The following is a 22,137-nucleotide window of genomic DNA, read 5'->3' as shown; positions in this document are numbered from 1 at the left end:
CACTGCTCGCTGATGCTCTTTCCCCAAATCAAACTGTAGAAGATGGTAAACGTGGCAGAAACAGCACAAGAACAAAACAAAAAGAACCAGGTGAGGTAAATAAGCAACTTATCTTTAGAACGACATGTGGATTCACTCCGAGTCTTTTCAGTACCTTTTTGAAACAAGAATACTATGAGGATGTTAATTGGTGCCACGAGAAGCGCGCTTTCAATACCAATGATCACTTGCCTCCAAGAGAATTTCAGGGGTCCTATCTGAATAACTTGCTCAGATTTACCATTAAGCTCATAGAACATCGCGTTAGCGAGCATAGCTGTTAGCAACACTGAAACACAGCAAGACGCCCGCTGTACTCTCGTAAAACGGCTTCTCTTTGGCTTTGCTATAACAGAAACCCAAATGTGCGTTTCCGTGAGCCCTTTGCACCAACGTTTTACAACTTCACGACTAAAATCCAATTGATTTGGTACAAGCTCCAGCGAGCGCTCAATTCGACCGTCTCCTCGCTCGAGAGCAAACCACTGGCTGCTGGTAAATGTACACAGTTGATTAGACTGTTTGTCCACAACTACGATTTCTTCTAGAAACCAGGAAGGGCTCTCACCGGAGTTGTCATGACCGATCCGCATTCCTTGAATCGCTCCGAGCGCCTTCTCAACTCTCAGAACAAAGACATCCGTGTTTCCCCGATTAAAAAGAAAATTATCCGCGCTAGGCTCGTCTAAGTTGAGCTGAATAATTCCAGTGTTTTCTTCAGTACCGCATATCTCCATGGCAACCTTAGCTGTTGTACCTGAATTTCTCCACACGCCTGTAGTTATTGTTATCTCATATTCGTGTGAGTTGTTTGAAGGAGCTGGTAACTGCACTGCCGAACAATTCTGGAAATGATGAAAATGGTAGATATCAAGACATTTAAACGGGCTGGGCCAGCCTGTTAGGTAATTTAAGGTGGCTTACTACCGTTTTTGCAAGATTCAGTAGCGAGCGCTACGATTGCCTGCTAGACGTCAGTATAAGTCGCGCGTACAAAAATGACAAAGTAACACCAAGAAGAAACGAAAACAACCTCGACGCTTGAATCGCGTTAAACCACTTAGGTGTAAAACGATAGTGTCAAACTGCTTTAAAACGCGTTTTTAAGCCTAGGAACAATAAAATACGACAAAAAGAGTGTCTATAAATAGCCAGTCCTGTGACGTGGAGTTTGCTTATGTGGAAAGCCCATGCATTTCCACACGCATTTTCTTCCTGCATGAAAAAATCCACTCAATGCACATGGTGATATTACCCGAAATAACCTGGGAAGGATTACCTTGGGAATCAGGCCTACATGGAATGTGAACTCGCTTACCTTCATGCTCTCTTGCTCACAACTGTGAATTCCCAATTCCCTCTATGAGATGCACCTGCAGGGAATCATGGTAGTTGTATTCATCATCTTGGATTGGATATTTGTTTTGAATACAAGTGACTACCATGATATTCTACAGCCGCATCTCAAAGAGGGCATTGGCCATTGTTGGTTAACTTTGTTTAATAAGAATCTTATTATTGGCACTCTCAGCCCGTTAATTCTACAGAGAACTTTCAGTAAGCTCAGGTTTTTCTGATGAGGCCCCATGACTCGATAAGATTTTAGATTTCTAGTTAACGAAGGGGTTGAGGAGTTAAATTTATTACTGGTACGTACATTTCGAGTGTCTTCTGCATCCGCTCTTCGGACGATAACAAGAACCACAATATAACACAGGAGGACTACAGCCACCGTCACAATAACTGCAACATTTCCAGTTTCTCCAATATTCTTGAACTCCACCAGGACTTTGTCGAAATCGATGGGATTCGGTTCAACTAAAAGACCTCCACCAAATGAGGTCAGATGATTGCAAGAACAGTTGATAGATCCATTTAAAGTCGCTGATAAGACCTGTACAAAAATAATAAAAAACCATTGCGAGGATTATTGAAGTTTTATTCACAGTTGTCGTTTCTCATCTGAACGGTAACTCTGAGGCGACAGAGGTAAATTCAATGAAAGTGCCGTAAAAGAAACTAATGGTATCAATTCGTCGGAGTACACCCGGCCGGTAGTCCGCACTTTGGAGTGAAAGCGAAATATCGATCTGTACATGTTGCTTGACCTAAATCATGGTCGTTTTAGATACAGTTAAAAATACTACCTATTATTGAATCAGTTCATAAACGGAATTCAATTCATACATGCACTCCAGTGTAAATTGTACCAAAACTACCGAAGACTTCCGAACCCTGTCGAATTTAAGATTACTTAAAATCACCTGAGGGGACTTCTGAACAATTCTGAAGATCTTCTGAAGAATTTAGAAGATCTTGGATCTAAACAAAATTCACACGACTTACCTGACACCCGTCTGTTACCCACATTTCACGTTCTTCTGACCAGTAGACACAGCTCCCCAGGGCTACTCTCAGAGTATAATTTTGCTCTGTTTTAGAATTGTATACTGGCACCACTGTTACATTTTTGCTCTGAGGGGGAGTGGGAAGAGGATCCTTAACTTCGACGCATGAGCGCTTTTGTCGTTTACTTCCAAAACACGATCTCTTTTTTCTCTTGTATGCTTCCGTGACACTGCTGTTAAGGCTTTTCACTCCGAGAAAGTACTTCCCTGGTCGCTTGGCAAGGGTTTCTATGGGTGCAAAATGATTGAACGAACATTCTGTTTTGCTAGCCTTTTTGTCATGCGCAGTTGGTGTCCAAACGCACCTTCCGTTGTTGTTAACAGTGGCGTTGAGGTTATGCTCTTGAATGGTTGGCCGCTGACCATATCGCAGATACACAAACAGATTTGTATTTGCCTCAGTAGGCGTGATTTCCAGCATTATCAGGGTATTCTCGTACTCAACATCAATTACGTGAAAACGTAGATTGTCATTCTGGGTGAAATACTGCGGACTTTCAAGGGAGACCGTCTGGGGTTTTAATGGTGTAACGACGATGACGTTGTTTGAGAGATTCGATACTCTGATCAGCTTGCGTGTGTCATCTTTTAAGTCCAGAGCTAAGACATCAGAGTTGACTCTTTCCTTAGTACTGTCCCAGGTGTAAGGATTGAATGGGATTGATAGCATCTGCAAATTAAAAGGAACAACATAATTTTCATGGATTACACAGCATTTGGCTGAAGCTTGATAGTTATCCAGCCAACATGGCGGACTGCCACCACCCTCTTGGTTGTTGATGCAGGTAAACGATCTCGAAAATTAGATTGGAACTAACAAAGGTATTCGTGTCTTCTTATATTAAATAAAAATATCGATTTATCTACCTGAGTATCAACAAAACTTGCTCCTTGTATTCTAGAAACCAATGCTTTCTTTTCTAAAGGCAAAACAAATCTACCATCTCTTCCTTGAATGTTTAATCCTACAAGTTTATCCGGGCTATGGCGACCTAATGTTATGGTTAATTCTGTTGTATCAATTGATATCATTTCCTCATCCGGGACTCTTAGGGTTAACACCGCGTCTCCAACCAGGCTGATGACTTTCATGGAAGTCGTGACTAAACTTTTACCCTGACGAAAAACAAAAACAAATATATGAAAATTAGAAAAAAAGACATGATATAAGCGCTGTATAGACCCACCATCAAAGGAATCACATCTGGTAAATGACAACAAGTGAGACAAATCAGAACGCGAAGACAAAAAGAAACATGTAGTCCGCGCCACGCGCAGGAGAACACGCCGTATTTCGTCGTATATCGTTGGGTTCCGTTCTAGTGGAGGTGGCTGGCAACAGGCTCCTGCGCTTTTTCAACAGCTATACTTTGACAGATCCTTACTACCACTCATTTTCAATAGACCATTTTACAGTTGTCTGCTCAGTGACCTGGCCTTTGGATGGCAGCGAGGCTGGAGGAGACCTTGTTTTGATACAAACCTGACTGCTTTTGTTGTGTAAAACAAGTTGTTCTGATGCTAACTAGGTGCATTTACGTGACGAAAGCAGTGAGGTCTGTATCAAAGGAAGGTCAATTCCAGCCTCGCTGCCATCCAAAGGCCAGGTCACTCAGCAGACAACTGTAAAATGGTCTATTGATGCTACAATGTTGGTATCACAAAAACGCCAGCCATTGGTTAACCAACAATGGTAATCTTTATGGAACAATAGGTTACCATAGCAACAGTACAACCTGCCAGAAACACCCTTTAAACTCAAAGACTAGTTCTGTTACCCCATATTTTATTATCGAATTATGATAATCATTCAAACAATTACGTGGTGGGGTTTCAGAGCCACATTAAATTTTCGAAAATTTATGTTGACTAGTCTGACTTGAATCTCATAGCCACATAAACTGTTTAAACTTTACAAAAGTTTAAGTTTTAGGGCAACTTGACTGTCTGGATTGTTTTGCCAAGACGTTACTAGGTAAGAGGTTTAACGTTTATACCTGTTGTTGAAAACCAGAGCCCAAATCTCTTGATGCGATGACTGCTCCTGCCTTCAGCAAGCTGTTAAGACATGAAGCCAAGTTTTCTGCGGATTGGGTGATCAGCGATATGTCTGCCACATTTTTCAACTGGGCGGTTCTCCATAAGAGAGACGTCATTGAATTAATGGCAGATAGCGAAGATACCTATGAAAATGATGCGTAGAAAAAGATTCAAACTTTTCAGATTTTTTTTGGATCGAGGGTTGGAAATGTCCTGATTTTGATAACAATTTAAGATTCTTAAAAGTGGGTTGCTATCAACTTTACGTGGTTGCTTTATGTCGGAGTGTACAACTTTATTGTAGCTTTAAAAAAAGCAGAAGCAACAGTTAAGTTGAAAAATCAAGCAAGAATTCCGCGTTGAAGAAAAATTGATTATCGTGTTCTTCAGATTGGCTTGAAAGCTTGTCATAACCGTTACAAATATTTTCCATACTAGCCTATGGTGCAAACCAGCATACCTGACAACTAGCTAGTTATAGCTAATAAGTGCATCGACCACTATAAACATTCAAAATTTAGCATTTTAACATTTTTATTTAACATAGAAAACCTCAGTTGCTTATGAACTTCTGTTAATGGAGGGCTTTATGCTTTTTGATGTTCACGGCCAAAGTCGAAAACAAAAATTCATGTTATTATTGGAATAATAATAATAATAATAATAATAATAATAATAATAATAATAATAATAAAAATACATTTCGAAAGGAGCTATAGGTGTGTTGATCAAAATATTTTTTGTTATATCCTGGTTCAGTTAAAACATCATAATAAAATGAATTCAAATTAAGAAAAGCTATAGGGGGTCTTGTATCGGGGGGCGGCGGGGGGGGGGGTGGGGGAGGGCTAATAACCAGTCGTAGTTTTTGTTAGTTATATGTTATACGCCCATAAGCTTATAAGCGGGCGTTTTCGGTATTCATTTTAATATTCACTCACCAGTGACTTGAGAGACATTTTCTCTGTTTCTTGGATAGCAGACCCTATCACGGAGGAGCTTTGCAAAAGGTCTGGGATACTGTTCACTTGTAGTGAGACAATGTTTTCGATGATGAAGTCTTGAATCTGTAAAAATAGCGTGAAGAGTATGAGAAAATTTCATGATCATCATCTTTATTTAAAAACACGGTAAATACATCAGGCATTAACAATTTAATATAAAAGCTACAACTTATTACGAAAGACTATGTATATACCGATTAATCTTCTATAATTTAAAATATCACTAACTATTAAAGAAAAGTAAACTAAATTCAATGGATATATTTCCGCATATCAATACGCATATGTTCTGTATCTGACTCAGCATATATCATGTGGTGTATTGTGCCGAGTGGACAGAGAGAAAAGTCTGTTTTGATGACTGTCATTAATCCTTCGCTTATTCAATTATTGTACGATAATAGACTTTGAAGATTTCAGTCCCTTAATCAACTCGTCAATTTCCGGAAACAAAACGAGGTGCAAAAAAGGGGTGCGATTCGTTGGTTATGGAACTCAATTATTTTTAATGATGCCACATACCCTACCACTATGGAAGAGCTGTAAGATAAAAGTGAGTTAAAGAGAGTAAAGCAAAACAATTAACTAACCAAATGACCTTGCGTCATCACAAATCAATTAGATGTCTCAAATGCTAACTGATGCGTAAAGCAAAGTTGAAATTATCGTTATAGACCTTGATCTAATTTTGAAAATTTAACTACCTTGGCTTTTTTCATTGAATCCATCAAAGTATCTTCTAAAACAACTTGAAGGACAGCATTTGCTATCTGTACTACTTTGCTTAGGTCCCCATCTTTTACTACTTCAGTAAACAGGCTGTTGTTTGCTGTTAGAAGTTTGGAGATGTTCTCTGGTCTCAAGAGCTGAGATGGTTCAACCTACAAAACGTGAAAATCACATGCAATGTCACGTAATTGTTGATTTTGTGACATCTTGATTTCGTAATTTGACGCAATGTTTATTGAATGTGACGTCATAATGAATATACTACCTGTACAGATAAATTAATTGCTGGAGCAGAAGCACCGTATCTATCAGCTACTATGGCAATGATCTTTATGGCATGTTTTCCGGGTTGCAGCCACGAGATAACGGTACTGTTTAAGCCATGATATATTACGCTGTATAGACCGTTCTCAAGTTGATACTGAAACTGGTAAGACAAGGGAGTGCTGTCACTCTTCCAGTCACTACAGGTTAGGTTAAAATCAGTCTTCAATGCGATTCCCCTTGACGGAGTGATGAAACATGTTCCCCCTTTGGGGGGTGATGCAGTGGAGATATCGTGAGCACTCATTCCTGACGGACCGTCCGTAGTTTGAACAAACAGCACCAACCGGTAGTACTTTCCGCCTTCAAGGGAGTCCTCTTTGATTACAATGCTGCTAGAATCGAGGGGCGTAGTGGTGATAAGTTTCAAATCTTGCATTTTCTGCCAAACAGTGTCATTATTTGTGGAAGATAGGTATTGTTGGTAAAGTATCCATTGATATGAAGATATCTTCGGACACTGGGGTCCATGGCACTGTGACTGGATACTTAGTTTAACTGATGGACTGATTTTAGGTTCACAATTTACTAGACAACTAGAAAACAAATGAAAAGAGATATTGCTTCATTACTTCTTAAAACGAATCAATAATCATAATCATGATCACCATGATCATCATCATAATAATAACAATAATAAATTTAGTCATATATAGCGCTGTTTCTTCACAATCAGGAAAGCACTTTACACAGTCGTAATGACAATTTATAAATACGTAATCATCTGAGTACCACTTTTTTCATGGTAATGGTTTATTTCCCTCATGTGGTAGTCACATTACCACAGCATGTAAGCCTTGTGGGCATAACACCAAAGTCCAATGGATTTCGTCCCATGTCAAGTAGATAGTAGTTAAAACAACAGCAAAGAACACGAATGACCACAAGCACCAGTTTGCAAATCATTAAAGTTTAAAAATGATAATAACAATAAAATAAAAGTGGCAAATCAAGTCATAATTAATTCAGCATGAGTGAAAACTACGAGTAATAGGTGGCGTTATCTTTGGCGTCTACCAAGAGAGAATGAAAGGTAAGAGATTAAATTACCCATTTAGTCCTTATTCCAAAGGTAAATCACTCCTTTTGGATCACACCCGCTTTTAGAGGGTCTAGAAATAGCCAATCCAGTGAAGGGGATTTTGATCACGTGGACAGCACCAGCGCCCTTACACTCATTTGCATCCTCCATGAAAACATTCAGGCAAAGTGAGTGGTCACGTTATCAGCGGAAGAACTGGGTACCATGTCTAAAAATAACTTGAGAAGGATTACCATGCAAACAAGGTATACTGATCGGCGAGTATATCTATTACCTTTCATGCTCTCTTGCTTTCATCTAATTTGAAATGCGGAGAAAAAAACAGTCTGAAAAAGCAAAACTAATTCCTTACCGTTGGGATATTTCAGGCGGATCTCCTTTTACCAAATGAATAATTTGATAAACGCTCGAACTGCGATAATCTTTCGTCAAGACCAGGTTTACCAGGTATGTCTTATTGATAGACATGGAGGTAGTATTGAAGGTGACTTCTAGTCCAGAATCACTCCCAGAATATCGAATGGTTGATTGGTTCACTCCTGTGAAGGAGTCGCTTGCTGCTCTCTGTAGGCCAGAATAGTTCCCTTTGATTTCACCATAATGCCAGGTGAAGTTCATCCCGGAGTGATTACCTAGTCCAACAACCGGGTCATAGGAAAGTGATGCATTCATCGTGATGTTTTCGTTTTGTCCTCGGATTACTTCGGCACCGCCATAGATGATAGCCACGAGGTCCGGTTTTCTTTGACAGAACTTTCCATCTAAACACCGTCAAATAATAACTTTCAGTAAAAGTTCTCAAATTTGATGCATTACTGTGCGATTGCTTCAAATTGGTTACGAAATACATGAAGGGCACAAGACACCCTAATAACACATTCTTTTATCAAAAAGGAGGTTTCCGAAAATTTGGGTACACCTCGTGAGATTGACCTCTTTTCCTGAAATTCTGGAAAATGCAACATTCGTTAATGGAAATTTCCAGAATTTCAAACCATCTTCTTTTTGTAATTTTGTGAAAGCTGTGTAAATTAGTAACGTTTTGCTAATGACGTTGTCTGGTCACTTTGCTTCATGGTTAGATCGCTCCAACTTAGTTCGCTCCCACGCATATACAGATTATTCATCGTTCTTTTATCCACTGCCAAGCCAAAGTCGGTTAGCTGAGGTGGCGAACTCGACCTGTGTGCATGGAGCGATCTATCATTTGGTTAGATTAAACTGACTTGACAAACCTGAATGTTTTGGTTTATTGCAAAAGTCAGAGTCACAGCACGTTACATCACAGCATTCGAGTTTCTTTGTCTTCATGTCCTCGTGACAGGACTCTACTGCTTCCTTGCAGGTATCACGATGACTGCAGTTCATCTTAAACTGTTCCAGGTTCTCGTCACGTGAGTATACTATAATGCATCGATCTTCAACTGATCCGCAAACCATTTGTTTACCGCTGTCGGTTGATATCTTGTCCTCGCTACAGTTTTCTTCTGATCCCAAACAGGCATAACATCTGAGAAGATTTGCTGCAAATGAAATCAAATAGTCGAAGTGTGAAGAAAAAAATTGCAATAATTTTCAATACCAAGGATTTTATTAAAATTTCCGGTTGTCAGATTGTTTTTATTGTTCAGTATATTATTTATTTAATTATTTTTTTTAAACGCAGCACTTCGTAATTGAATGCTTGAGAAATGACTGAATCGAGAGGGAGTTAGAGAGGGGGCAACAATAGCGGCATGTGTTTTGAATCAGAGCCAAATCCCCCAGCTACACCCTCTACTGTGTGTCTCCCGATTGAATTATTAAACAATGAGGGGGACTGAGCTTCAAAATGAGAAAAATTAAAGTCCCACCTGCTTCAAAAAGAAAGAGAAAACTTCTAATTAGAAAAAAAAAATTATTCAGTTTCTTAATCCTTGAAACAGAGTTTCGCAACCAAACGTTTGAGTATTGAATGAAAACGAAACTATAATATATTTTTGTATGCACTCTTAGGATTTTTCCAGTTTCAATATTACCTCACTCATTGATTGCCGCACATTTTTCTTGATGGTAAATGAATGAGGACAAAAAACTGTAGTTGATGATTTTCTCAGTTAATTCGCGTCATCTGTCTACCTGTTGTGAATTGTCATCGTGGAATTTTTTTTCCCAAGGGGTCAATTCTTACCTTGACTCACACTGCTTTCAAGAAACGATCGTGAGTCTGTAGCACTTGATGGATTTATGCTCGGTGTACGCACCAGACCTGTCGTTGAGATGTTCTGCGGCGCTGCTACTGACACATTCAGAGGTGTAGTTGGAGAGTTTGAAAGGAAATGTGTTTGATTGACAGTGAAAGTAGGGTGCACCAACGTTTGATTGACAGTTGGAATGTTATAAATAGATGGATAAACGGACAATCTTGTAGCAGACTGGTTGGATAATGTACCAGTGGCAATTGGAAGTATACTTCTTTCATTGAATTCGACAACATTTGAAGGAACCTGTGATAATGGACTCGCAGAAGCCGTGAATGTTGCAGGTGTTGTTGACAAGCCTGAGAATGATTGTCAAACAGAATAAAAACGTAATTAATACCGCCTTTAATTTTTTTCTAATATATCCTATATATTATATCAGTAAACATTGTAAAAGACTGAAAGGTAAAAAAAAAGACTGAAAAAGACTGAAATATAAAGCTTTTAGGTGGTTCCTTATTCCAGCATTGTTGATAGGAGCTTTGAATACTGATTAATAGAGCAAATCACATGACCAACTCAGGGTTGATTGTAATGTTTAAGTTAGACAAAAACACCCCTGATGAAACTAAAAGAAAAGATCATCTTTAACTTACTTGGTGTCGGTGGTTTGTTGGCGTCCTTAACGTCATTTACCTCATCTACAGAGAGCGATACGTTGAAGATCCAAACCTGAGCAAGCTTTCCTTTAAACAGGTACCCAAGCCATAAACCAGACTCCGTCTCCAACTCTAAACTGCCAGTGATCGTTATGTTCTCCACTTGGACTCCACCAACGAAAAGTCTTGCATCTCCAGTATAGTTGTCATAAGCTCCAGCAATATGGTACCACTGATTTAACGGCAGCTTATTTTTACTCTGTAAGGAATACTTGGTGCTTTGATCACGTAAATATATGTCAAACACTGGACGAGAGTTCTCAAGAGAAATGCCGACGCCATAGTGAGAGTCTTTCCAATAGGAAATAAGTTCTCCACGAGTTCTTTCAGGATATACCCAGACGAGCAAAGTAATGGAATATCTAGACGAAGGAGAAGTTTGATGACAACGAATTATTTTTGACCTAACAAGAACTTACTATACAGGCAAGTGTCAAATCTACTCAAAGTTATTTTAGCAGAACCATTTGCTATTTTGAAGGTTGTACCCAAACTTTTCGGTGAGTGGGCTGGAAGAACCCTCTAAAGCCTCTTCTCTGATTGGCTCCGAGAGGGTGCGGAAATTCACGATCTTGCCCCGACGCTACCGCTAGGATTCAGCTCGGGTTGATTGGACAAAGGTCGATGCTTAGAAGTTTAAAACTGTTCATCTAAAAGGTCACGTACCATATCGCTGGCAAGAGAATGGAGAAACTTGAATTGGAATTACATGTGAAAGACTTGTAATTCTTCAGAACACGTGTTCTCATTTGAATTTAATCGACAAAATTTGGTTTTAGCCGAGTTGTTGTTAAATTTGGACTGTTTTTTTTTAAAATCGCTTTCACGCTCGATCTTTAAAGTTGCGGTTTTAAATTCCAAATCACTGTGTAAGGCTATCATAATATCAGTCAATTTAAATTGTTTCACGGAGTTTTGTTTCTGTTTCTTTCTCTAAAACAATCAGTCTTCCCTTTGAAAAACACAGACCATAGCCCCTACACAACATGGAATTGGAACGAATCATTGCTAGATGCTTCGAAGATAGTAGAACAGATTGAAATTTCCTGCGTGCAGAAGTGTCTGAACTTATTTCATCGCCCATTGTCGCTTATATAATTAGCAATTGAGTGTATTTTTACCTTGTATCTAGGGCACCTGATGCATTGAGGTATAAGTAGCTTGGCGGGGAACGTGCTCCAGTGAAGGCATAAGCGCCGTTTCTTTCGCCATACACTCCTGGCGCGGGGTTTGCGTTGGAAATGATTCCTCTTCCAGGATTATTGAACCCACTGGTATCCTCTGCTCCAGTGGACGAGTTCAAAGGATAGCGCCCCACAGGATCTGGAAGCCCTACATTATAAACAAGGAGTTCAGAAAAGTAGCTTTTGGTCAACTTATTGATCGAGTCGGAATCTGGGCTCTTTTCATAGAGCTGAAGAAAGGAATAAAGGAAAAGTTAGAAAGTATGATTTTTAGGGCGTGTTCAATCGACCACATACCACTCCATCTGTACGTCAATGAAACAAATATTCTGTTGGAATACAACTTATCTTGTGTATTCCAATATCGGCAGGGCAATTCAAGGCAAATCAAAATGATTGGATAGGCATCTAGAAAATGAGGTTTCTGCTTTTTACTTTAGAAAAGTATGTTAGAAACGAAATTTATGGTCGTTGCAAATTTGAGAGCAGTGTCTGGATTTCTTTTTTCGAAGTGCAAGGGTACGTCTTAAGGCCAGCAAAAAATATCGATGTGCTTCCCCTCGACAACGCATATCATAACTTCTTGTCAGAACTGTTGAAATATTTTATCTATCCTGTTTAAGAAAACACTCCAAAAATTGTTTAGGCTACCACGCTGTGACACATCTTATTCAGGAAACATTTGCTTAATTAGAATCAAGTTGCAAATCATGATCTATCTTACAATTTTTCTATTCGTTTTCTTCTATCTTTGTTAATTATAGCTTTTGAGTGGCTCAATTTTCTGATCTAACCCGAGTTTGCGGTTCCCGCCAAACATGAATCATTTCATTAGAGTTGTCATTATTTTTTTTTTTACAAATTTAACAGCAGACAAACCACCACTCGTACATTCAGTAAACAATAGTCATACAATTGTTAAAAAGCTAAGGTAACTTTAAACTTGAATGACAGAATATAAACAGTAAAGCACTATCTCACGGTAATTAATAACTCTCAGCAATATACAATCATGGATATTGGTAGCATTTAGTAGGTTGAGGTTGTCTATACGAAGAAATATGATTATGATAACGAGAACTTATAACTCAGTGAGAATTAAAGAATAGAAAGATCGCACACACTAGCTTCAGAAATTACATCCAGAGGCTTGTCTTGGCAACAACGCGGTAAGGTCACGATATTGATATTAACTCACTTTATTACAAACCGCTGCAAAGGTAAAATTAGTTTTTTCTCGGTCAAGATTTTACAAATGAAATAAACAAAGTAAGTGTGCTGCCCCCCCCCCCCCCAAAAAAAAACAATAAAAATGTTACTAATAAAAAAATCCGTTAGGAAATGGATGACAAAACAACTCAAAAACTGAGATAACACTTTTACAGTTTTTTCCCCCTTACCTCGACAGGTGCTCAGGATTTCCCCAAAGAGCAAAATAACTTGCAGCATCTTTAAGAAAAATTAAACAAAATACAAATAAGCACATCAATAATGAGATAAAAGCTCGCATCCCTTAGTGTCGGTGTTATAAAATATTAAACCGCATGAAAACAAATAGTTTCGGACCGCAATTATTATTTCAAGGCTGTAAGCTGTGTATATTCATCGGCTCACCCGTTATTTGCCGAGTTAAGATACGATTGCCGAGAACTTTTCCACCATAATTTCATTATCTCACCGAATTGGAAAAAGCGCGACTGAATTAGGCTAAGTGGTAAATCATTGTATGTTGAAGAAAGTGCGTGGAAATGCTATATGTTATTTTAGCAGGTGGGAATATCTGTTTGTGCAAGAAGTCGTAACACGTCAACATTGAAGTTGACGCTGTACCAGTAAAAGTAACAGAGGAGTCAACATAAAATCCGATATATTATGGCGTTTTGTCAAACTGAAACACAAACACAATTGCGAACTTCCCTCCGATATGGGGGAATATTTCTTTACAATATTTGCCTCATTAGCATAAGCCATTTACTTTCTGATCGAGCTACAAAAATGCCGGTCAGTTCTGAATATTGAAAGAGTATAGCACGATTAACAGTCCCAAGGAATTTGAGCCCGCGAAATATTAAATACTTTTAGTGCGAAGAGGATTAATTAAAAACTTACAACGTTATGAAGAATGTATGAGCTTATTAGCTCATTTGTAAATTTTTCCTCGAATATATTACACCCAAAAGCCACAAATCTCACCAACTACTAAGTTTCACAAGCTCTTTAAATGTGTGGAGTCATTTGGTATCCAGCATATATGATGCCATCTATGCGCAAAGTTTATGAGGAAAAATGTCAACATTGAACTCAGCAACGATCGCTGCCAGGCTATGAAAGACCAAAAAACAACAGATCGATATATTTCTGATGGGTGGTATCCTAGCAACCAAAACTACTCGCAAGCAAAACAACAAAAAAAAATTGTATTGCTTTATAAAATTCTTTTACACGTAAGGTTTTCCACAAAACCGATAAATGAGTTTTTTTGCATTCCCAGTGACAGTGATGCTTTCCTTGCTTTAGATTGTTTCAGTTACCTTGTGCTAGGTAGACAGTTAAAAACGAATACTATTATACTTTAATAAAATCCTTAAAATTGCATTGTTTTTAGGGCATTAAATATTCATGCACACGTCCTGCCCAAAGCTTTCCACTGAAAAATTAAAGATTCTAAAGATTTTTGTGAGTAAATGTGTTCCAGCTGAATACTGAACAGAAAACGCCGAGCATGTAAATAGTTGAAATATCAAATTGACCCCCTCGTAGCTGAATATTCGAAGCAAATACTAGCAGGATATGTGGCTGACTGAATTCGTGTTTGTTTTTAATACACGTGAATCTCCAGAAAATCTTAAGGCTGTTATTTAAGTGGAATTGCAAGACAATGTTGCCGAATATAAACCTTGAATTAGCCTGCATTAACGTTATTTTGAAGTGCAGGTTTTTAAGTAAAAGTGATCCGACTTATTCTCGCGGTGACATTTAAGCTTATTATAATAAACTTTATGAAGAACCCACATACCGAATCGTTTTAAAGTAAATAGCTCTTCTACTTTAAAATAGTGATATACCCACCGTGTAAACCTCTTGAGTCTCACTTCGAATTCCTCCGTTTTGATCACACAAATATTTAACCCAGGCTGTCCAGCTAAGCCAAATCAGTGATGCACCTCTAAAGTGGTGCTCGAGTCAGCAGAAGTATCTGTCTTCAAAAACTGTCAACCCTAATTGCACTGATGTTTGTCACTTCACCACATAAATTATTTACTAACTTAACACATTAAAGACCTTCCTTTGTGAATTAAAGAAAATAATAACAAACTACCTAAAATCTGCTTACACTTGTGAGATCTTCGTAGCAAAAAACGCAAGAAAAACCCCGTCAAAGTCCATTACCCGTAAAAGTGCCAAAATTTAAAAGTAAGAATTGAATTTCATACTGATAGCGTATATGGATATTTAACCAGCATCTTGCACTTTCTCCGATGAAGGTTGAATTTCAAAGTTTAAAAAGATAAATTAGATGAAAAAATTATAAAACTCCAAGGGAAATATTGTTTATATACACTGAAATAAAAAAGAGTTCCAAGATTAAAAAAGAGGTCGATACAGAGCTATGTACTATTAGGTTAAGATAGAAATTAAAAACAAGATTGCCATTAATTGTCATGAAGTTTTTATTTAACAACTTAATGAGCAACACATTGTAAAACTGCGCCATGTGCATTAACATCAAGCAACTTCACAGCGAAAACTTAAATTTGGTAGAACACGCACAACAAAGATTTCCAACCAAATGCTGCTCAATCGAGAATAATCATGTTCTTAAAAGATCGAACAATTACGGGACATGCATTTCCCCTAGTTATACAATTAAGGAAAGATATAACACACCATATATTGGTCCACCTGTTGTCAATTTCACAGCCCATTGAACAGGTCTTAAGAGCGATAAATACACACAAACGAAATTAATTTCATTTTGTCATTTTCCGTTTGCTATGAGAGATTCAGAAAGTTCTTCTGTAGCGGACGATAATGAAGCCGGTCTGGTGCTGTACTTGAAGCTGAGTAATGATTTGAAAATTTTGTAAAATAGACGTGAAAACTCATATTAATATTTTCCTTGCAATGTAAATATTCAGTGTTTAGTTAAGGATGTTGACTTAACAGCTAAAGAAGTGATAACAAAACTGGGCTAGAAAGGAGGTTGTACGCAGATACGTTTTTGTTATCTAAAAGTAAGCCAAGATAAGCCAAAAACATAACACTTTATTAAACTTAGAATTGTTCATTTCAAGAATACTTAAAAGATGAGTTTTTATTTTTAACAGAGAAACTGTATGTGTATTTACTTTGGGTATGTGGAAAGTTTTTGCTTCAACATCGCAAGCTACATATCGCAGGGGGATTTGCCTCAACAAAGAAGTAAAACAAGGCAAATTCGTTTTGTCAGAGGTAATTCATCAAACCTTATTAGAAATGTGTCGGTTCTATTAATTAGAAATAAGTAAATTATACATTCATCCTGATTGCAGTTAACCAGAAATATCAATGATGTATGGCAAAATTTAAATTAAATAATTTACATCTATTTTGTTATTTTGCTGTTTCGAATTCTTCTTCTTTTCTGTGTGTTTTTAAGTTGTTATTCAATTTTTTTTCTTAGAATATGTTAAGTAGACGGTTCGTAAACGGTAGTAATACATTTCGACATCTTATGGAAAAATTTGAGTGTAAATATTTTGAATTTTTAAATTCATCCTTAAAAGTTAATATAAATAGTGACTGAATACAAGCGCCTAATAACCGCTACAACCTTGTTGATTGGGGCACCTTTAAAATGATCGAAATACTAGAAGATTTAAATTCGAGAACCGATTTCTATTTTTGCTTTCCTTCCCAATGTAAGTTATTTATTGATTTTTTCACTTGGTAACATACCGTAAACTTCCTAAAGTAACGACTCTCGTTAGCAGCCTTTGGGGCTCGTTACTTTCGAGGTGTCGTTACTTTTGCGGGGTCGTTACTTTCGGGGAGCAAAAAACGTTATATAAAGTTGGTACGAGTGAGCTCTTTTACGAAGTAAAAAAACTCGAAATTCGTTAAAAAAAGTTCTTAAAACGTGGGATACAATTCTTCGTTGGTGTCATATGGGTGGGCTCATGTCTAGATCGTGTTGTCAGTGGTTGGCAGGACAGCTTGTCAGATACCGTAAACTGTTTTTTCTTCATGACGCACTGCTCTGGTTGAGTTTACAATGTAAATTTGACGAAACGTTCCTTCTATAATATGCTTCAGTTGAAAATGATATTTTGAATCAAGGTTTCCTCTAGTACGTTCCTGTTACTTGAAGAAAATTACACGGGTTTATTTTGTTTTAAAACTGCGCAATATTAACTGGTAAAGCACGAATTGACATTTCACAACGCTTCGTGGCGTTAGCGACACCTTCCCTTATTGTAGATTTCCTTCAATAACGTTACGGTGCCTAACTTTCACTTGACTATTGAGTTGGGGTGGGCTCGCTACTTCGGAAAAGTAAATCGACCATAAAACCAACGGTGGCGCTTCCCAATTCAGCTTCAGCGCCTCCGGCAGAAACAACTCCCATCGTAAGAGATCATGTTTCTACCTCATCATTTAAAGGCTGTATACGCAGGCTAAAAAACACGCAAAAAAAAAAAAAAAAATTAATTAAGCAGGTTTTTTCTTTATCCTGTCACTTTTACCTTACATTTTACAAGCAAGTTAATTACAACAATAGAGAAGGGCCTTCTTTAGTTGCTTGTTTTAATTAATTTAAAAGTAATTTAAAAGTAAATTTATTATACTTGCAAAAGACTTCAAGGGACAAACGGAAATAATCAATGGCAAATAAATGTTTTAAATTTAACAAACATCTCTCATGCCGGGATAGGGGATTTTTTTCCCAACATTCCCTAAATTGTCAGAGGCCGCAGTGCTTCTGGCTTATCGCATTGTATTTGGGATCGAAACAACGTTAATTTGCATCGGGAATGCCTTCGCTATTTTTGTTTTTTGGAATCAGAGACATTCTTTAAAACGAGCGAGCTCTCTTCTTATAAACCTTGCAGTAGCTGATTTCCTGGTTGGAGCAAGAGAACTGATAGACACATTGGCAAACTATAACGATCGGATGATGTTCGTTCAAGGTGATATACCATCGATTATCAGTGCCATTCTGTTTTCCAGTGTTTCAGTGTTTTCTCTTCTTGTTATTTCTTTGGAGCGCGCTTGTGCGGTGATTTGGCCTTTTCGTCACCGAGTAGCGAGGATTGGAATTTATGTCACAAGCATACTTATGGTTGGCTTGCTGATTTCTGCGTAGCAACAGTGAATGGACTCGATGTGTGTGGCTTAGTAAGTCATTTGACTTCGTTTTTATTATTTTACCTCGGGTACGCCTTTCATTTGTCTATGCCTGGTTTTGTACAGCTGAAACACAAAATAGAAAACTTGTCGAACACAACATAAAATTGTCCAAAACTTTGTTCATTGTTATCGGATTGTCGTTTGGTCTTTGGCTGCCAGCTGTAACAGTTTACACCTTCTTGGGAATTTGCCTCGACTGTCTCACAGGAACCTCATATATACATGTTTTGTCCAAAGCGACGGTTTTACACTTTGCGAACTTTCTCGTTAATCCAATCGTTTACAGTTACAGAATGCCCATGTTTAACGCTGCCGCAATGAAGAAATTGCTACGAAACTGAATAAGCAGGTTAATTTCTTTACCACTAGATTAATGACTGCATAAATTTCAAACTCCTCGACCACTCAGATTCAGAGTTGTACCTTAGTTCATTTAATGTTATCATTTCGTCACAATCCTACATTAGATACCAAATGATCAGCTTGACTGTTTTTTTTTTAGGAAAATTAAAGTCATTTGCTTCCATTACTATTTTTTTCAGATAGTGTATGAAGTTTGATGTACACTAAAGACCGTGATTGACCACTTTTTCAAACACCTTGAAGTTTGTCAAAAATACTCCGCTGCTCGTCGTATTTTCAACTCTCTTCTCGGTGTTTGGAAATGTGCTCAAACACGGTCTTTCGTGTTTGATATATTACGTAAAGAGCTACTTTTTCACTTCACAGGAAAGACATTTGTCTGGTTCAGGATGATATTATGCCGTTGAAACCTAATGAGTTATTCTACAATAGAGAAAAGCAAAGCGAAACTATAACTTCATTTATGGATTTCATTGTCACTTTTCGTCAATGGCTTTTTCTTGTTTTAATTCCAAGAACAAGTTTACATATTTTGACCAAATCAAGTTTAAGGATACTAACACAAGATACTTAAGATGAACGAACAATTTTAATTAACTCTGAAAACATCACTCACATGGACCGCCATGATGCTGAGCAAGAACATTTCCCAAAGTTCCTAACGACATTCACAAACTCTCAGCATCTGATTGTTACACTTCCGGTACACAATATGAACATTACAGAACAGACAGTTTTCGATGTTGCTGATCCAAATAGCATGCAGGATGCGTGTCACATATGAACAAAGGAAAGTGATTCTCTCTGTAGTTTGTAGTCAGAGCGCATGATTGGGGAGGTCATGAGTTCGAATCATGTGGAGGTACCAGATATTTTCTTTACTGCCACATCTTTATCTGATATTAAACATCTTCTATTATTTAGACAGAGATTAAGCAGTTTTTAACTGTTATGGCTACCCTAAAATTGAAATTGAAATAACTGAACACAAGTGAACATAAGCGAACGGTTAGAAATGCTGATCTCAACATTCACATATTGCCAAAGATCATCGGTAAACACTGAAAGCACACGACTAGTTGAGACTCTGTTCATCCAGCTTACCACTCACAAAACAAGCTAAGAGCGACTCTTTAAAGCTTGACTTCCTTCCGCCTCTAGCCTGCACTGCAGGCGTTATTTTGAAACAGAACGCTCGATAAACCAGGCTTTCGATTCCGCCATCTTGGACTGTATTTGGATGCTTGACCGGAACAGTTGACCCTTCACAGTTACCAAATCCAAGTTGGCGGCTTAACGTGCAGTCGCGCGCCCAAAATACGTCTGCGCTGCAGGATATTCGGGCTCGTAGTCAGTTGGCAGAACAATAGTTATCCGGCCGTACGTATCTTTTTCTTCGGGGTTAACGCCCAAAGGAAGGTTCGTGGTTTAATATCAGCACTTAAAATTACTTAAAATTACTTTATAATCTACTTGGCTCTGCAACTGCAGAAAGTTGGCCGAAGAACAGCTAGCATTTCACCAAATTTGAAGGACTCTTTTGCCTTGGCTGACAGAATCGCCGAAACCTTTGTTAACAGGGGTAAACAATGGTAGTTTCACGAATAGTCCCGCTGGCATCAGAATCAACGAACTACTGTAATTCAGTACATGATATCAGAAGCATGTATATGATTCTGATGACATGTATACCATATTCTTATAACCAAGCGCGAGGGTGCGCGAGGGCCCTACATTTTCCCAGTACGGTCAGAGCAAGCTTGGTCAATGAGAGATTTATTTCACAACTGAAACTTCACGAACTAGTTTATTATATAGTAAGTAATGTAAGTTATGTGGTGATGTAGTGTTAAGTGTTTTAAGTAATGTAATGGAACACAAATTTGAGTCATGTAAGTGGTGTATGTAATGTAACAAACGCGATGTTGTTAAACAACAAGCAACAACAACTGCTGAAACCCTTTTGATTTCTCTGCAAGCAAAGCTGAGTTTAAATTAATCTTCCGAAGTTAACTACGGTTTGTTTGTATTTTCATATTGTAGAATATCCTACAGTTGGCGACTCAGTATGTATTAATTTTATTTCCACTCCTAAACAACTGTTATTTGAAGTAATTTCCCTGAGCCTCGTTATGGTTTCTATTGTTCAGGTAATCCTTGCAGGATCAACAGCTGCGTTCAGTGCTCGGCCAAAGAAAGCAAAATCACTGCGAGGAAGATCTTCTTTGAGTTGGGAGTTAACCATGTCAAAGATCGTGATCGTTTTCTATGTCATAAACGCGCTTCAAGCAATGATAATTCTAGCCGGGAATGCATTCACCATATACGTGTTCTGGTATCGTAGGAACAACCTGAAACGGACAGGTCTTCTCCTGATTAATCTTGCAGTGATAGATCTTCTTGTAGGAGTGGCGACGTTCATTGAAATAAGTCCACAAATCCTACAGAAAGATACCATTGAACCAATACACTATGACGATCCCATTTCAGTATTTCAGGTTTTGTGTTCATGCTCATCCGTGATTTGTCTAGTCGCAGTTTCTCTGGAGCGCGCTTACGCAGTTTTGAAGCCGCTTCGTCATCGAGCTGCAAGCACTCAAGCGTACATCTTGAGTATTGTTTTTGTTTGGGTTGGAGGACTGGCCATGGCTTTAGTCTACACCTTGGAAATGTTTCAACTGCTCCCTACCATCTATAGCACGGTTATTCAAGACGTGGCACTGGTGTCGGCATTTGTTGTCGTCGTTGCCGCTTACATGGCGATACATACTCGACTAAAACTTACTGTGCCTTCACTTGAAGCTCACAATCGACATTCAGTGGAAAAAAATGCCAAGCTCTCTCGCACTTTATTTATTGTCATAGCCGTGTCACTCTCACTTTGGCTTCCTTCCATTGTGTTGTATACTATAGATGATTTTTGCCCTGACTGTGCGTTGCCAGAAGTACTGCTCTTCATCTCAAGAGTGTTACATCTTACGAATCCCATGATCAACCCAGTTGTGTACAGTTACCGAATGCCAATGTTCAAAGAGTCTATGAAGAGTTGCCTCAAAAAATGCAGCGTCAACAGCAAACGTGACGTAAACGAAGAGTCAACCCAGTCAGGAACTTTTGACACTCCTCTTTAATTAAATAGCTCGTCCAGTGGAAACTCTCTCGTTCCTGAGTGAATCATTAGATTATTGATAGGACGTTTGGAAAAATCCCCCCCCCTCCTCGCCACCAAAACAAAAATCAAGCAGACTCTTCAGATTTTAAATGTATATTGCCGACGCTGTCATCCGCCGAAGAAGCTGAGGGTTATGCACCCCTTCCCCCATCAATAATCTAGGGGTCCACCCCTTATTTCAATCTTTGTGATACGTTCGTTCTCTGGTTAAAATAGTTTTAAAATGTATACTGAGTGGCGGAGTGGCGGCAGAAAGCTCATACATTTTTAAACTTTTAATCAGACAATGCACGAAATCGTTTTCAATCTGTTCTCAGTATTGCTATGAATTGCTATCTCTGTGTTGCTGTAAAGGTGCAAAAGCAAAAAAAACTTACATCGGACAGCTGATAATTAAATCTATATTGTCAAGTAATTCTGTAAAAATATTGAAGTACTCCAGTTGAGAAAATACACCTCAATACAATGTTAAACAAAAGTGGATAATATTGATGCAAATGTAATTAGTTATCGTGGGAAAAAGATCATATGTCGTACGATCAG

The 22,137-nt window shown here is 38.2% G+C and overlaps 2 protein-coding genes across 2 annotated transcripts in view; one reads left to right on the top strand and one right to left on the bottom strand.

Annotated features, from left to right (window-relative positions):
• LOC145486923 (polycystin family receptor for egg jelly-like) overlaps positions 1–17,277 on the bottom strand; it is a 231,845-nt gene extending 214,568 nt beyond the window's left edge. The window contains exons 1-14 of the mRNA XM_081465631.1: positions 17,215–17,277; positions 11,607–11,899; positions 10,423–10,847; positions 9,757–10,125; positions 8,792–9,109; positions 7,939–8,347; positions 6,486–7,080; positions 6,196–6,372; positions 5,429–5,554; positions 4,445–4,630; positions 3,315–3,563; positions 2,386–3,117; positions 1,697–1,933; positions 1–884 (exon numbers count right to left, since the gene is read on the bottom strand). The exon at positions 1–884 is cut by the window's left edge and continues 367 nt beyond it. Coding sequence (XP_081321757.1) covers positions 1–884; positions 1,697–1,933; positions 2,386–3,117; positions 3,315–3,563; positions 4,445–4,630; positions 5,429–5,554; positions 6,196–6,372; positions 6,486–7,080; positions 7,939–8,347; positions 8,792–9,109; positions 9,757–10,125; positions 10,423–10,847; positions 11,607–11,899; positions 17,215–17,277 — 5,063 coding nt within the window. The remainder of the gene's footprint in view (positions 885–1,696; positions 1,934–2,385; positions 3,118–3,314; positions 3,564–4,444; positions 4,631–5,428; positions 5,555–6,195; positions 6,373–6,485; positions 7,081–7,938; positions 8,348–8,791; positions 9,110–9,756; positions 10,126–10,422; positions 10,848–11,606; positions 11,900–17,214) is intronic.
• A 3,388-nt stretch (positions 17,278–20,665) lies between these two features.
• On the top strand, positions 20,666–21,553 carry LOC145486922 (adenosine receptor A2a-like). Its single transcript, XM_081465630.1, has one exon. It carries the CDS (start codon positions 20,666–20,668, stop codon positions 21,551–21,553), a length of 888 nt encoding a protein of 295 aa, XP_081321756.1.
• The last annotated feature ends 584 nt before the right edge of the window (positions 21,554–22,137 follow it).

The sequence above is a fragment of the Orbicella franksi genome, chromosome 5 (assembly GCF_964199315.1).
Source record: "Orbicella franksi chromosome 5, jaOrbFran1.1, whole genome shotgun sequence".
Taxonomy (NCBI): domain Eukaryota; kingdom Metazoa; phylum Cnidaria; class Anthozoa; order Scleractinia; family Merulinidae; genus Orbicella; species Orbicella franksi.
This window is presented reverse-complemented; position numbering and strand designations above follow the sequence as displayed.

What these genes read in the sequence shown, in the direction of transcription:
- LOC145486922 (XM_081465630.1), top strand. Translation starts at nt 20,666, where the DNA reads ATGTCAAAGATCGTGATCGTTTTCTATGTCATAAACGCGCTTCAAGCA.